We start from the raw sequence: 15,673 nt of genomic DNA, 5'->3' as shown, positions 1-15,673 counted from the left end.
AAAACAGTAGAGGGAGTATATCATAATAGTTTCTTACTTTCCAAAGCCTTTTGACTGTTTCTTCATTAGAAACTTAAAAAAAAAAATTTTTTTTTAAATTTTCATTAATCCCTATGATTTGCTTTAAAACACCCAAAGGCATTTTTAGGGGAAAATGAGCCAGTAGAAAAATCACTCATCTTCATCATTGCAAACCTGAGACCTCACCATTAGCCCCCGTGCAACATATGGCCATTTCTTTCTGCTATATCAGCTAGCTCCAAACATCACCTCAACTGAAAGTTATTTACTTCTTTAGCATTACTGCCTCCTTCCATCAAGCCATTTGTACATCCCTTATAGTCAAGTAGGCCCAAATCTTAATGCCTGTAGTAAGCCAGAGTCTCCCAAAAATATCTGATGCATTCACTGCTCTCGCTTGTCTTCAAGTGTTTACACTGAGGAATTTTATACGTTTCATATTTTCATTGACTCTAACTTCATGTCTTTGGGGCTGAGGCAAGTAAACTTATTTTAATTGGGCCATTTTATAGAGCATAAACCAAGAAGCCATATTAAATACCATATTTATTTAAAAATTATTTTAATTGGGGATCCCTGGGTGGCTCAGTGGTTTAGCGCCTGCCTTCCGCCCAGGGCGCGATCCTGGAGTCCCGGGATCGAGTCCCACATCGGGCTCCCTGCATGGAGCCTGCTTCTCCCTCCTCCTGTGTCTCTGCCTCTCTCTTTCTCTATGTCTATCATAAATAAATAAATAAATCTTTTAAAAAAATTATTTTAATTGTTGAAGGTTGACAGACTTCCAACCTGGTCTGCAAGAAGTTCCCATAACATTCTAATCTATCTACTACACCTTATACAATCTCAAAAAATTGATGAAAGTACTAGTTCTTCAAAAGACATTTTGAAAGAAAACACTTCATGTCTTTCAATGATTACTTGCTCTTCAGCATTTAACAGATTCTGATTTGAGTTAGACCATCTAGTATGCTTTTAGCATTACAAATTATAAAAATTTATCTTCTTTCTCTTTTCCTCTGTTTTATCTGTGTGTGTGTGTGTGTGTGTGTGTGTGTGTGTGAGAATGAGAGAGAGAAGTTGAAGAGACCTGAATTTCTCCAGAAGATCACCTTAGCATTTCCAATTTTTATACTTCTAAGATTGGAATTTGGAAAACATGAGGGAAATATCATTGCCAACACTTTGATTTAGAAAAGCTAAGTTTCCTGTGAGTCAATGTATAGAATTTTGTAAGTTTTGCCTGTAATGTTCTGTGATTATGTTTGATCTATATTTTACTTCTATTTTCCATTCCTTTCCTGGGAGGAGAAAGTGGTATGGTGGGTTACTGGTGGAATAATATATACTTGAATGGGTGAACTGTGACTTTTGTCTTTCTCTTTGCTTGGTCACTAAGTGGCTGTGAATAATACACTTACTCTTTCTAAAAATCTTTTTACTCATTTGTTATATATGAATGATTTGGACTAGGATATCCAATGAACTACATGGGTAGGAGTTAGCTACTCAAATGGGATGAGGTAGGTTGGGAAGGACGTTCCATCTAAGGCAGGTATTTGTATAAATTCTGAGATGAAAAAAAAAGGCATATTAGAGAACTAAAACTAATTCATTATGAAAGGAGAATGGGGTGAAATGAAGTGGGATAGCCAAGAGAAAATAATGGAAATATAATCAGTGTTAGATCTTGGAAGACTTGTTGAGAAGTATATACTTTATTCTAGGTACATAGGGAGCTGGTCATATGTTTTGTGATGAGAATAACATGGCCATTTTCTGCTTTAGGAAAATGACTGTGGCAAAATTGTGAAAAATGCATAGAAGAGGGCAAGCCAAAATACAGAAACTCATAGGGTTGCCAGATTAAAAAAACAAGATGCCCAGTTAAATGTGAACTTCAGGGGGAAAATTGAATTTCAGATAAGCAATGAATAATTTTATATAATGCTGCATGATACATGCAAATGTCAGGTGAGATAAGGACTGAAAACGTGTTGCTTTAGTAAGGAGGAAGCCAAAGTAAATTTTAGAGAGAGTACTTTCAGTGGAAGTTGGAGTGGTAGAAACCAGATTACAGAGAGGTCAGGAATGAGTGGAAGATAAAGTTGAATCAGTGCTTGTAAACAGCTCTTTCAGAAATTGAGTTTGAAAGAGAAGAAAGAATAGGTTGTTCATTTCATTGCCTGTGAGAATTTCAGTGGTTATTTTTCTTTATGTTGCCATGTTCAGCCTAATGATTTGGGACTGTTTAATAGCAAATAACACCAAACATTTTATATAATATAACCTAGAATAAAAGAAAAAGAATTCTTCCTTTATTTTCTTTGTAGACATGAGTAAAACTTGCCTATTCATTTTCCTCTTCTTTCTGTCATTCTCTTCCCTTTCTTCTGAATGATATGCCTTTCTGGAGAAATTCAAATCTCCATTTTTCATCAAATCCCAGCAGTCAGCCTGCTTGAGGCCTGCTCTGTCCTCTAATTCGCTGGAATCCCTTTGTCAACTGTCTGCCTATCAGTGGATGGAAACAAGGTATAGCTTAAGCCCCTGCCCAGACAGTTAACCAGGGGAAAGAGTGAGGTTCTCTACTCTTCCCTAGAAAAAGCATTTTTGAGAGCTTTTCAACAAGGATCATTTGAAAGACTAGAGTGCTTTTAATACTTGAAATGTTCATTTATCTCCTGTACCTTCCAGCACTTAAGATATTCCTTTAAAAGCACCAGTTTATCATGTAAAGAAGTTGCTTATGTGTCTTAAGAAACAATTATTTTCATTTCCTTTTCCTCCAGCTAACCTAAATTCTCTTTAAACACTAATCTACCTCTCAGCAGTGCCTAGGAGTTAAAACCCTTAATCCTTCCTCTAGAGCTCCAGAGCTGTGTCTCCAGTCAGTTCCTTGACCCTTTACCTAGTAGCTATCAGCCGAAGGGCTCAGGTTGCACTAACAGAGATTCTCTTCTCCTTCTTTTGTTTTTGTTTCTTTGTTTGTTTGTTTTAGGGGGAAAGAAGAAAAGGGAAAACAGACCCTAAACAGTTCTTAGTGGCACAGTTTATGTTCTCTAAGTAAGATGGATCCTGAAGATCCTTAGTTTAGGTCTTGACCTCTGGAGGTAAATCCATTAGCCTATGTAACCAGAATGGGATAACAGTATTTATGTTGATACTGATGTAATGCAAACATTTAACATGGATGTCAGATCATTGTTTTAATATTTTACATTAAATTTCCATTTTAGGGGAAAAACTTCCCAGCAGATACTAGAAAAATTTCATGAAGCAAAGAGGCAAAGCTAGTAAATATAGAAAATGTTAACTTTCTTTGGGCAAGCTATGTAGAACTTTTTAGTTTGCCATGTCAGAAATGATCTCTAATAGTGAAGACTTGTTTTAATTTAGTATCTTCAAATTTTTAATTCAGTGAAGAAGTGGCTAGATGGCGGGGAAGCATATTATTTTATTATATCCAGTCCCAGTAATTTTTACATTAATAGTGCTAGGATATGTATATGGCTATAGCCTAGTTATTAAAATGGACCCAATATCAAGTTATATTACACTTAATATAGATTGGACTTTGTGCTCCAACAGTAGATCTCTGACATGAATTGGGTGTCCTACAATTCAATCCAATGCTAGCACTAACAATCTGGAGTAATTGCAGATTTCACAAGTTCAGATTTGGTCCCTTAAGACTGTGGGTCCTCAGGTATCACTTCAAGTCTCAGGTCTCCCAGCCACTCATACTTCTTCCTACCTGACTGCAGATTCAGGGCTCCCCACACTCCCTTGGGTTCAATAATTCACTAGAAAATTCACAGAAATCACTGAAAATTCTATACTCCTGATTATAGTTTTATTATAAAAGCTGTAACTTAGAAAAAGCCAAATGAAAGATATGTATAGGTCAGGGTTCTGGGGAGGCAGGAGACAGCAGAGAGTTTTCACATCCTTTCCTCATTAGAATCTGGGCACATCACCCTCCCAGCACATCAGTGTGTTCACTAATCAAGAAGATTTACTGAGCTTCGGTGTCCAGAGTTTTTATATGGGCTTCATTTCATGGGCATGATTGAATAAGTAGTTTGCTACATAGATAAAATCAATTTCCAGCTTCTTTACCCTCCCTGGAGACTGGGATTGGGGCTGAAAATTACAACCTTTTTTTAAAAAAGATTTATTCATGAGAGACAGAGAGAGACAGAGAGAGAGAGAGAGAGAGAGAGAGAGAGAGAGAGAGAGAGGCAGAGGGAGAAGCAGGCCCCGTGCAGGGAGCCTGAGGTAGGACTGGATCCTGGACCTCCAGGATCAGGCTCTGGGCTGAAGGTGGCGCTAAGCCACTGAGCCCCTGGGCTGCCCAAATTACAACCTTCTAATCATGAGCTTTGTCTTTCTGGCTTGTCCAGCCCTTCCCTTAAAACTAAGGGCCTACTTGAGCAACCTTGTTAGCATAACCTGGGTAGGGTCAAAAGAAGCTCATTGTGAATAGCAGCTCTTATTGCTCAGGAACTTTCAAGGGTATTTGAAACTGCATTTCAGGAGCTGGGGACAAAGAACAGATATATTCTTTATTATATCACAGACTTCAAGAGTATATTTGATTTAGTCCTCTAGCTTTAAGTAAGCAAAAATATTATTACCTTCATTTTACAGCAAAGACATCTGGAAATAAAAACCTATATGCTCTAACATCACATAAGTAAATTCTAGAAAGGACTGAAATCTCAGTTACCTTAGCTAATGATATAGCTATTTTGTGGACATCAGCTTTCATTATGAGACTTAGTTTTCCTAGCAAATTGTGAGAACATCTATGAAATACTAACTACTCTCAGTTCGAAAAGAATTATATTGACCTAAAAAAAAAAAATCTAGCATTTCATTTTTACGTTTGGAAACTTCCCATGTGAAACCAACCTTAGTCATTTCTCTGATTTTCAGCATTTTCCATAGAGTGATATGATATACCTCTACCCTGTTCTGATAGTGAGTCTTGAAATTTTCCTTTTAACAAATTAGCATTTATTTTATTTTGCACCTTATAAAACATTTGCAATTATAGATCAGGATTGTTACTGTCATCATTGGCTGGGGAAACTGAGGCAATTAGCTTTGTCCAGAAACTTACATACTCATCAACAATCATTATTTGAAAAAACTGACACCCTACTGCTTTTTCCAAAAATGATTTAAGACCACTTCCAAAAGGATAAATTGAAAAAAAAAAAAAAGTAAGTTAGGTACCGTAGCCTCCCATTATCCACAGTTTTGCTTCCTCTGGCAAGATCAACTGCGATCTGGAAGCAAAGGATTCTCCTTCTGATGTATTGTCAGAAAGTAGTAGAATAACACTACATCACAATGCCTACATCACTTGTCTCCTTTATCTCATCACGCAGGAATTTTATCTTCTCACATCATAATAAAAAGGATGAGTATAATACGATAAGATATTTTGAGAGAGAGACCACATTTACATAACTTTTATCACAATATATTGCAATTGCTCTGTTTTATTATTAGTTGTTAATCTCTTACTGTGCCTAATTTGTAAATTAACATAGGTATGTATATATAGGAAAAGAACATAGTATATATGGGGTTCAGTACATCTGCAGTTTCAGGCATCCACTGGGTGAGTTAGTACATATTCCCCTGCAGATAAGGGGGTACAACTGTGTAAGAAAGAGAAAATGGTTTGAAGAGAAGAAAGGTAAGAATACAAGTATCAGGATTTTAGTATATAAGTATCCAGATTAATAGAGAGGTAATATAAAAATGTATTAGAAAAAAATGTATTAGCAGGCAAGGTGAAGCATATAAAAAGTATATTGCTTTCTGAGGGCAACATACATTTATAATATGAGCTGAGTAGAAACCATTGTGTAACATCATGGACATTTTTTTCAATCATAATTTCGTAGCCAATGTAGAAAATAGAACTCATACTGCTATAAATTTTCGGAATGCTCATTCTTTGTCATTTCAAAATCTGAAGTCATTCTTGGCACAACTAATTTTTTAAAATTTATTCATGAGAGACACAGAGGCAGAGACCCAGGCAGAAAGAGAAACACCTCCTCACAGGGAACCTGATGTGGGGCTCGATCCCTGAACTGGGATCATGCCCTGAGCCAAAGGCAGATGCTCAACTGCTGAGCCACCCAGGCATCCCAAGCACAATTAATTTTTTTAAAGATTTATTTATTTTTTAAAGACAGAGAGAATGTGAGCTGGGGAGGGACAGAAAGAGAAGGGGAGAGAACCACAAGCAGACTCCCCACTGAGTGTGGAGCCCAATACGGGACTGGATCCCTCCACCCCAAGATTATGACCTGACCCAAAACCTAGAATCAGACACTTAACCAACTGAACCATCCAGGTGCCCCTTGGCACAATTAATTTTTTTGAATTATTATTTTTTTATTGGAGTTCAGTTTGCCAACGTATAGCATAACACCCAGTGCTCATACCGCCAAGTGCCCCCCTCAGTGCCCATCACCCAGTCACCCCAACCCCCCACTCACCTCCCCTTCCACTACCCCTTGTTCATTTCCCAGAGTTAGGGATCTCTCAGGTTTTGTCACCCTCACTGATATTTTCACTTATTTTCTCTCCTTTCCGTTTATTCCCTTTCACTAATTTTTATATTACCCAAATGAATGAGACCATATAATGTTTGTCCTTTTCCGATTGACTTATTTCACTCAGCATAATACCCTCCAGGTTCCTCCACGTTGAAGCAAATAGTGGGTATTTGTCGTTTCTAATGGCTGAGTAATATTCCATTGTATATATAGACCACATCTTCCTTACCCATTCATCTTTCGGTGGACACCGAGGCTCCTTCCACAGTTTGGCTATTGTGGCCATTGCTGCTATAAACATCGGGGTGCAGGTGTCCCAGCATTTCATTGCATCTGTATCTTTGGGGTAAATCCCCAGCAGTGCAATTGCTGGGTCATAGGGCAGATTTATTTAACTCTTTGAGAAACCTCCACACAGTTTTCCAGAGTGGCTGGCACAATTAATTTTAATTTACATTCATTACAGTTCACATTATTTAAAGATGTGATGTCCAGTGCTATAACTACCAGCCTCCAGTGGGCCATTTAAACGTTTGAAATGTAGCTAGTCAGAAATGAAATGTGCTGTAAATGTAAAATACATACTGAATTCTGAAAAAAAAAAAGAATATATATATATTTTTAAGTAGACATCATGCCCAATGTGGGGCTTGAACTTATAACAACTCAGATCAAGAGTCACATGCTCTACCAATTGAGGCAGGCAGGTGCCCCAAATATGAAAATTTTAAAATATTAGTTTCATAGGTTTAAGATTTTATTTATTAATTTATTTGACAGAGAGAGAGAAAGAATACAGAGGGAGAGGCAGACTCCCTGCTGAGCAGAGAGCCCAATGCGGGGCTCAATCCCAGGACCCTGAGATCATGATCTGAGCTGAAGGCAGACACATAACTGACTGAGCCATCAAAGCACCCCTAAAATAGTAGTTTTCATGTTAAAATTGAAGTATTTTATATATATTGGGTCAAACAAGATACATTATCAATTTTAAAATTAATACTTTTGTGTTTTTAATGTGTCTACTAGAAATTCTGAAATTACACATGGGGCTTATGTTTCTATTTGCACAGTGGTTTTTCTAGAAAATTGATTTTCACTGTTAGGTTAAATGACCTGCAGCATCCTTCTCCAAATCCTTCTGTAAAATTTCAGATAGCCACAGCTTTGTGTATATGTTCGTAGAGCAGAATAATCAGCACTGAACAGACACATGGATAAAATTAAGTCCTTAAAAGCATAGTAAAAATGTCAAGGATATAAACTTACTACTTCAGAGCACTAGTCTTTCTCATCTCTCAGGAAGCCCACCTCTCTCTCTCTACCATGAGAGAGAGAGAGGTGGGCTTTCCAGAGATTATACACAGAAGCACTGCTGATTGCTAATTAGGAGAAGCTTCTTTTCACCATAATTTTAAAAGATATATTATGAAATCGGCCTTTATTTTGCAAAATTGTAAAGCATTCAGGAGCTTCAGAGGGAAATTATAACTTTGTACAGATCTGTATATTTTTATGATTCTATTATTCCTAACTAAATGGAAAGGAATATTTAATATGCATATAAAGGAACATGTAAAGTGGATATTTGTTTTTAGACATTCCAGGTGGGGAATGAATATTGAAATAATAGAAGGACAGACTTAGAAGGATCAGATTCTAACTAGGTCACTGACTTAACCTTTCGGGCCTTAATTTTCTCATCTATAGGAGTCCTCTGTAGTTATATATGCTCCCTTCAGCTTTAGGATGGTAGGTTGTAGACTCAAGTCCTAGCTCACCTTTTGTTCTGTTTGTGGCTGTTATTTTTCTTTGGAATTTTAAGGTGAAGTCCACTGCCACGTGGCATGATTCTATTCAGTCACTTGTTACTGTCTTGACCTGCCCCAACCTGTCTTCCTCTGCAAAGAAGCACACGATGCGAAAGTTCCTCTGTTGAATTTAGTGAGTGCTGCGAAGTATTCTTATCCATCATTTAAAACATTATTTCTTCAGAGAAAAAAATAGCACTTTATTTCCATAAATGCACCAGTGCCCCCCTGGACTCCTTGAAATGGTAGGAATTTACATCATCTCGGTCTTTTTTTTCTTTAAAAGATTTTATTTATTTATTCATGAAAGACACAGAAAGAGGGAAGCAGAGACACAGGCAGAGGGAGAAGCAGGCTCCATGCCGGGAGCCTGATGTGGGACTCGATCCTCAGACTCCAGGATCACGACCTGAGCCAAAGGCAGACGCTCAACCGCTGAGCCACCCAGGCACCCTTCATCTCTGTCTTTTAAATCTTGAACAGAATTGTTTTCAAGTTTGCTAGATTCAGCTAACTAATTTCATTAAACTGTTTATGGATTCCTCTTGTATGTTATATAAGAAGTAGAAATCAGCTCCTCTGATTTTCTAGGAATGTGTGCTGTCACTGACATCCATCACTGAAAGTGCCAGGACCCTCTTTCCCCTCAGTGGTACCGGATGGGGACAGCCAGGTGGAGAGTGATTGGCCTTTTAGCAGCAGCGTGGCAGTTCCTTCTTGCTGGAGGCCATTTCCTCGCTTACAGGAGATTAATTCTTTTTTTTAGATTAATTATTTATTGATTAAAAAGTCACATTTATCTGTCCCAGTTTTCAGTGGTCTCTCAGCAGAAGGAGCTTGGAGAATTGAACTTAGAAAATTAAACATTAATAGTAATTTGTAAGTCTATAGTGCTCTTTGGCATTTGCAATCGGATTTTAGTATCATCACTTTTAATCAGATTTCTCCACAGAACTTTGAGTTAGCCTGTGCTCCCCTCTGCCCTTTTTGGGGAGGGAGACATAGTGAGTTGCAAACTTAAGGTATGGAAAAGCAGAGAATGACGTGCAGCACAGAGCCATACCCTGGCTAAATAAAGGTGTCTGTTTCACATGATCACATGTCCGTGTGAGCACACTTAGACACGTATAGTCAGCTGCATCTCCAAGGTGTTTTTTTCTCCCATCCCCCTTTTCCTGTCTCTTCCTTGCTTCCTTGATAGCTGTCTCTTTCGTTCTTAACTTCCTTATGCTCTGGCCGACCTTTCTCTGACCAGCAGGGCCCTGAGAGAATTCCCTGCGGAGTCTATCAGCTCCTCTCTGTAATTAGCTTAGCCGAGCCACTGTGAAGTGATGCAAGAAGGGGTTAGCTTCCCCAGGGCCATACTTCGTAGTCTGCCACACGCCTTACCTGCGGCTCCAGGGAGCCAGATACCAGGAAACCATTATGTTAATACAGCAACAGTGGCTTTTATTTTTTCAATCCCACAAAAAACACATGTGACCTGACATGATCTTAAGAAATAAACAAGTAGCCAGCATACTTTGGGCTCCTGGATACTAAGTTTTCTTTCTCACCTGGCATTTTGGCCAGAACGAAACCTTGAATCCCTTCAGTGAGGGCTGGTGATAGTATCTTACCCATCCCAGTGACCTGGAATTCACTGGGAGCAAAAGTAAATGATAGTATCCAGGGACCTCTGGTTAACGTTTTGTCCACTGTCTTTTCAACTTCCTCTTTTTTAAAACAATTATGGTTTTCTCCAACAATTGCTGTATTACCTATTTATCAGATATTGTACTAGTTTTGCTTTTCTGAAATAAATGTTACCTTGCTGCTCATCTTTTTTTTTTAATTATGCTTGTTCCATGGGCAATTTGCATAATATAGATCTGCAGTTTTGTGACTCAGTAGACCCTTAAAAACATGATTAGTTCTCCTATGAAGAACTAATTTTATTTTCTGTTTCTCACAACTTGCTTTTGATAAACTCCCAGATGTCCTATCTAGATATACAGATTATAGACTAAGACAGTCATTTTGACTCCTCAAAGCTCCTTCTAATCTGACTCTACCATTTTATTCTAATTAGTGTTCTAGGGTGTTTATAAAATTTTTATTTCTTCAGCCAAAAGTGAATGTACTGGATAATTTTCAAGTTTTTAAAGTTTTTTTTCCTTCTCCCTCTAAGTGACAGTGTTAGTTAATTTATAAGATCAGCCGTCAAGACATCTAGAAAGCATTTTAAAATTAATGGAATCCTTACTTAATCTCTTTCGGTAATTTTATGTTATTATAATGTGAAGATTATTAGGAGTGTAAACCTACAGAATATTTTTCATAAATTAATACTGTTTTTTAAAATGATTGCCAAAAAAATAAAAATAAAATAAAATAAAATGATTGCCAAACCTCCTAAATTGAAGTGTGTATGAGAATGTAGAGAAATAAGTAAAATGCTTTTTGTGTGTGATTTAATTTCCCTGCTGTACCTTCACTTAACAATAAGCCTTCTTTTCTGTAACTTTTACACCTCCTTTTCATTTTTTTAATAAAAATATTTTCTTTATAAACTTCAGTGAGTTGACAGTTTCCTCACCAAAAGATTTTTCACATTTGCAAATCGATTCTTGGAGCCAAGCCCCCATAGCAGCTTCAACTCTAAGAGTCCCTCCTGTGGTGGCATAAGGGCAGGAAAGAGCTGCCAGGCAGAGCAAAGCTCTCTGCAAAATGTGTCAGTGATAGTCCTGGGCTCCACTAATCTGAACCAAGGTATGAAGAGGGAGCTTTCCTGCCAGCCTCATTGGGACCTTGACTTGGTCCCTGAGTAACACACGCTGGTCAAAGGTCTGGGTTTGGGTCTGTGTGTAATAGAGCAAGCACCTGCTAGTCTTGCAATGCTGAGGCTACTCTATAGAACTCCAGGCTTTGGAAAACACTGGTGTTGGAAACAAACACTTAGGAGACTGCAAACCTGCTACAGATCTTGGAATCCAGAGACAAGTCCAGAAAGGGACTTGTTTCTTGTGCCCCATATGTACATTGGTTCCACTCAGTGACAATTGCATACTTGTACCCCTTTTTATGATTTCAAAAAAGGAAAGTTTCCATTTGTGACGCTAAAGAGACGCTTCTTATGTTTATGTGTAGGCGTCAATTTGTATAAGCGTCAGCCTATTATATAGACTGGGGCTTTTTGCCCCCCACCAACCTAGAGTCTTCTCTTTCTGTCAAGCAGCATCTGGGAATTTGGGTGTGCAGACCAATCCCAGTTGCCCGTAATGCTAAATCTTGAACAAGTTATCTCTCTCATTACTAGACAAAGTATGACTAAATCAGCACCTAATTTTGGTTTGTGTGCATGTGTGCGTGTTGTTTCCTTTTTTTTTGATTATGAAAGTGGTCTGTACTCATTTAAAATGTAAAGAGGAATAAAGCCCTCTTGTAATCTTTCTTTCTGTAACAGCCTCAGTTAACATTGTGAGATGAGTACTTACTGTTGTGTTTTCTATGCATGTTATATTTTATATAGTTGGAGTCAGACTGTACACAAATGCTCATTTATTTAGAATAGTCACAGTTTCTTATGCTATTAGCACTTTTCATATATCTAAAGAATGGACTCTAGAACAGCCATGTTTTTAAAGGCATATTGCATCAGAAAATTACAGGATATCTATTTTATGCATTTATTGCAATTTTTAAATAACACCAATAAAAATTACTGTGTTGTGGCTAATGTACTGTTAATTAGTCATATCAACTTCTTTTAAGTGAAAGACTTAAATGTTTGCCTATAGATAAATTTGCAGTGTCAACTCACTAACTCATCACTGAATGGTAGCTGAATTAGTTCTAATGTTTTGTCCTGGATATATAACAGTGTTTCTCACTAACTTTTGTTTGGTCACCAGCCCTCTGAGAATTCAGTGAAAGCTATGAACCTTCTTCCCAGAGAACTGTATGTTCACACAAAAAACTAATTGTAATGATAATCAATTATGATATGCCAGGCACTCTGCCAACTGCTTTATATGTGTTATTTCATTTAATCCTTATAGTAGTACTATAAGGAATGCACTGTTTTCTTCATTTTTGAGAAAAAGACATTGAAGCTTTAAGGAGATTAAGTAATTTTCCCGTGCCCATAGACCCAATATCTTGGGTTCAGACTCTAATATTTATTAACTCAAAACCCATCCCCTTAATCATTGTGTACCAATTCTAAGGAGCTCATAAATTCCTAAAGCCTGCTTATTGATACTCATGTTAAGGACACATTGCCTATTGCAATCCAAAGATCTTCATTGGTAGTGAAGAGTATGTGTGATTAACAAATCTTTCTGTTTTTGTAACTTATTTAATTAATATATGAGTATTTGTTAAACAACTACTATTTTAAATACTTGTTAGGTTCAGTGATATGGTCCTTTTCCTTAAGGAGTTTACTTATCCACATGGGAAGACAAGAATTATATACATAAAACAATGAGAAAAAAATATAAACATGAAGCTGAAAATACAGTAATTAGACATTTCCATAAACTGTATGTGAAGTCAGTCTCTTTGCCATTCCTTGATGCAGTTATCCTTCTTTAATTCACTGATTTATAAAAGGAGAATCAAATCTGAAAGGCCACAGTGTCCTCTGGGAACCTGGAAGATTCAGTGGTCATAAAAATGAGGCCCATAAAGTGAGACTCTGAAAACTAAATATGTATCACACCCAGGAATCTGTGTGGTTTCAGCAGTGTTATCCTTTCGCCTCAGGGAGCATGCTCAAGGAGATGTGAGAATGTGTAGCCAGCTCCCAAGCATTTAAAATACGTATCAGAGGGTAATCCTGTTAAGTTGGACATGTATAGGTAAGCAGAACACCTTGATAGCTGCTACTTTTGACTCAAGAAAGATTCCTACTAACAGAAAGGACTTCATTACCTCAAATGATGCAACATAGCCTCCACTCATGCAGGAGCAATAGAGGAAGACTATACCGACCTTGGATGCAACCCATCAGGCACTAGGAAGCTTATTTAAACCGACCACTGACAATCAAGGCTGTCAGAAAGAGTGGCTGTGGCCATGATTCAAAGAACTGTTTTCTGTAAGAACAGAGTATGGGAAAATTGTACATCTGACTTGAGCAGCTGCTATCTCCAAGGTTAGCATGCGTAATGGCAGTTGTAAGATACAAAGGATGGGTTATGTCAGGCTTTCTATTAACATGGCCCTCATCAAGAATGTGTAACAGTTGTAAATTTTGCTTTTTTAAAACTTGAATCGTTTGGGCTGTAATTTGATAGAATTCATTTACAAATGGCATTTGAACTTCCTTTTCAAAGCAATTAGAAATCTAGCGCTGCTAATCGTGCTAAATAGAGTTTATCTCCTTCCACTTACAACAGTCGTTTTTATTGAAATGTCTAAAATAATATTTTCTGTACAGTTGTAGAATCATTTGTGCTCTCTATTAGTTTAATAAATTGTATTCAATTTCATTTCACATGAGGTTTCCATAATCCCTGCAACTTAGCTTGTCAGCATTATTTTTAAGTGGGGCAAGGACATTATGAAAACCTATTATATTCTAAGAAGCCCCAGATGGAAAATATTTTTTAAAAACAGGAATTCCTATAATTGTTCACCAATCATCATTTAAATCTTTCCTGCTACTGGATGCTACAAGTAATTTTCCAGGCGTTTATGCAAAAACCTTGATGGATCTTATTTAATTTCAAAAGAAAAGTATACCAGGTCTGTAGAATTTCTTAAATTCATTCCTGGAGAAAAACATAATTGAAAGGAAAACATTCCTTTTCATATTTGCTTTGAGCCAACACTCGAGTTGTTTTTGAGGTAAATAGTAAATTGATGTTAAGTGTCCATCACACTTGGGCTTTTGAGAGAGAAGCTAAGACATAGTAACTGTCCAACTCTTGAATTTTCTGTGTGTGTGTGTGTGTAGGGAACTTAAATGAGACCTTTTGATTTCATAATAAGCAGGGCTTAGGGACGATAAAACTTGACATTCTTAACTGTTACAAGTTTGTCCCTATAGCCCCGCACAGTGATCTTCTTGTTAACGATGTAGAAAGCCAGTGTCATAAACCGAGCAGGTACCCAAGGCGCTACTGTAAGTTGCAAATAGCATTCATGTGGTCTCTTTGACCTAAGACTAAATTTGGATAGAGGGAAGAGAAAGAATTTTCGAGAAGGGAAAAGAATTAGAAGTCAAGGACAAAGAATACAAGAATACATTCATAGGATGGACATGTGCAAATGTTCCCTAAGCTTTTGCCATGAGATTTATTTAGATGGGCCTTTTCATATCTACAAATACTCCTTTGCCCAAGAGCCAAGCAGTGGATCAGGACAGCTTCTGCTGGGTGTGTGTGTGTGTGTGTGTGTGTGTGTGTGTGTTGGCAATAATGCAGTCATGAGATAATACAAATAATCAGTGAAGGAATAATTAATGATGTGGCAGGGAATATTTTTTGATAAATGCTCGGGGGATGAGGTGACAGGCGTGAAATGAGAGAATTCCTTCAGCGATCTGAAATATAAATAGCTTTCGGAACTGAAAAGAGTTTCACAGCTGAAGATTTTATTGTGTTGAGAGGAAAAACTTTTTTCTCTCCCCCACCCCCTCCTCCTTTGCAAGTTGTTTGTCCATTCACAAAACAAATACTCTGAAGCCCAGCGCGGCTCATGGGAATAAATTTCAGGTCGAATTAGTACAGTTTCCTTGCTGTCAGGATGCTGGAATTAATGGTGTTTTGATGACACGAATTTTGAAGGGCACACAAAGAAGCTGAAGGCAGAAAGACATGACTCCTTAGAAGCTTGGTCCTCCTCTCCCCCAGCCTCTCTTGTCTTCCCTGTCATCCGTCTGCCAATCTCCCTGTCCATGGTTAGTTAAAGGCGCTTTTTATCCTCTTTTCTTTCCCACAGAGTTTGCCAGATCCGGCCCGGTGCCTGGGTTCCAGGAGGACACGCTGCAGTTGGCCTTCATCGACTTGAGACAAGTAAGTCTTTGTGTTTTTGTTTTTTGTTTTTCTTTTAAGATGTGTGACTGAAGACCATCAGGTCTTAAGGAAAAGGGGAGGGGAGGGGGCTTGGCGTTGGCGATTCACACTGGAGACCTAAGGGTTTTTCCCTGTGTTTGAGGCCACCTCTTTTATTTAGCTATCTGGGATCCTTAGCTATGGTGGAGTTAAAGGTTTTGTGGGTGGAAGGGAAGACAGGAGGTGGGAGGAGGGACCCAGAGAGTAGAGGGAC

The 15,673-nt window shown here is 37.9% G+C and overlaps 1 protein-coding gene across 2 annotated transcripts in view; it reads left to right on the top strand.

Annotated features, from left to right (window-relative positions):
* The window catches only part of EXOC6B (exocyst complex component 6B), a 620,952-nt gene that overhangs the window by 448,838 nt on the left and 156,441 nt on the right, over positions 1-15,673 (top strand). For both annotated transcript variants that reach the window (XM_041757049.1, XM_041757048.1), the window contains one exon: positions 15,347-15,420. In XM_041757049.1, coding sequence (XP_041612983.1) covers positions 15,347-15,420 — 74 coding nt within the window. The remainder of the gene's footprint in view (positions 1-15,346; positions 15,421-15,673) is intronic.

This window comes from Vulpes lagopus, chromosome 5, assembly GCF_018345385.1.
Source record: "Vulpes lagopus strain Blue_001 chromosome 5, ASM1834538v1, whole genome shotgun sequence".
NCBI classification, from domain to species: Eukaryota; Metazoa; Chordata; class Mammalia; order Carnivora; family Canidae; genus Vulpes; species Vulpes lagopus.
The sequence above is the reverse complement of the archived record's forward strand: the minus strand, read 5'-3'. Positions and strand labels throughout refer to the sequence as shown.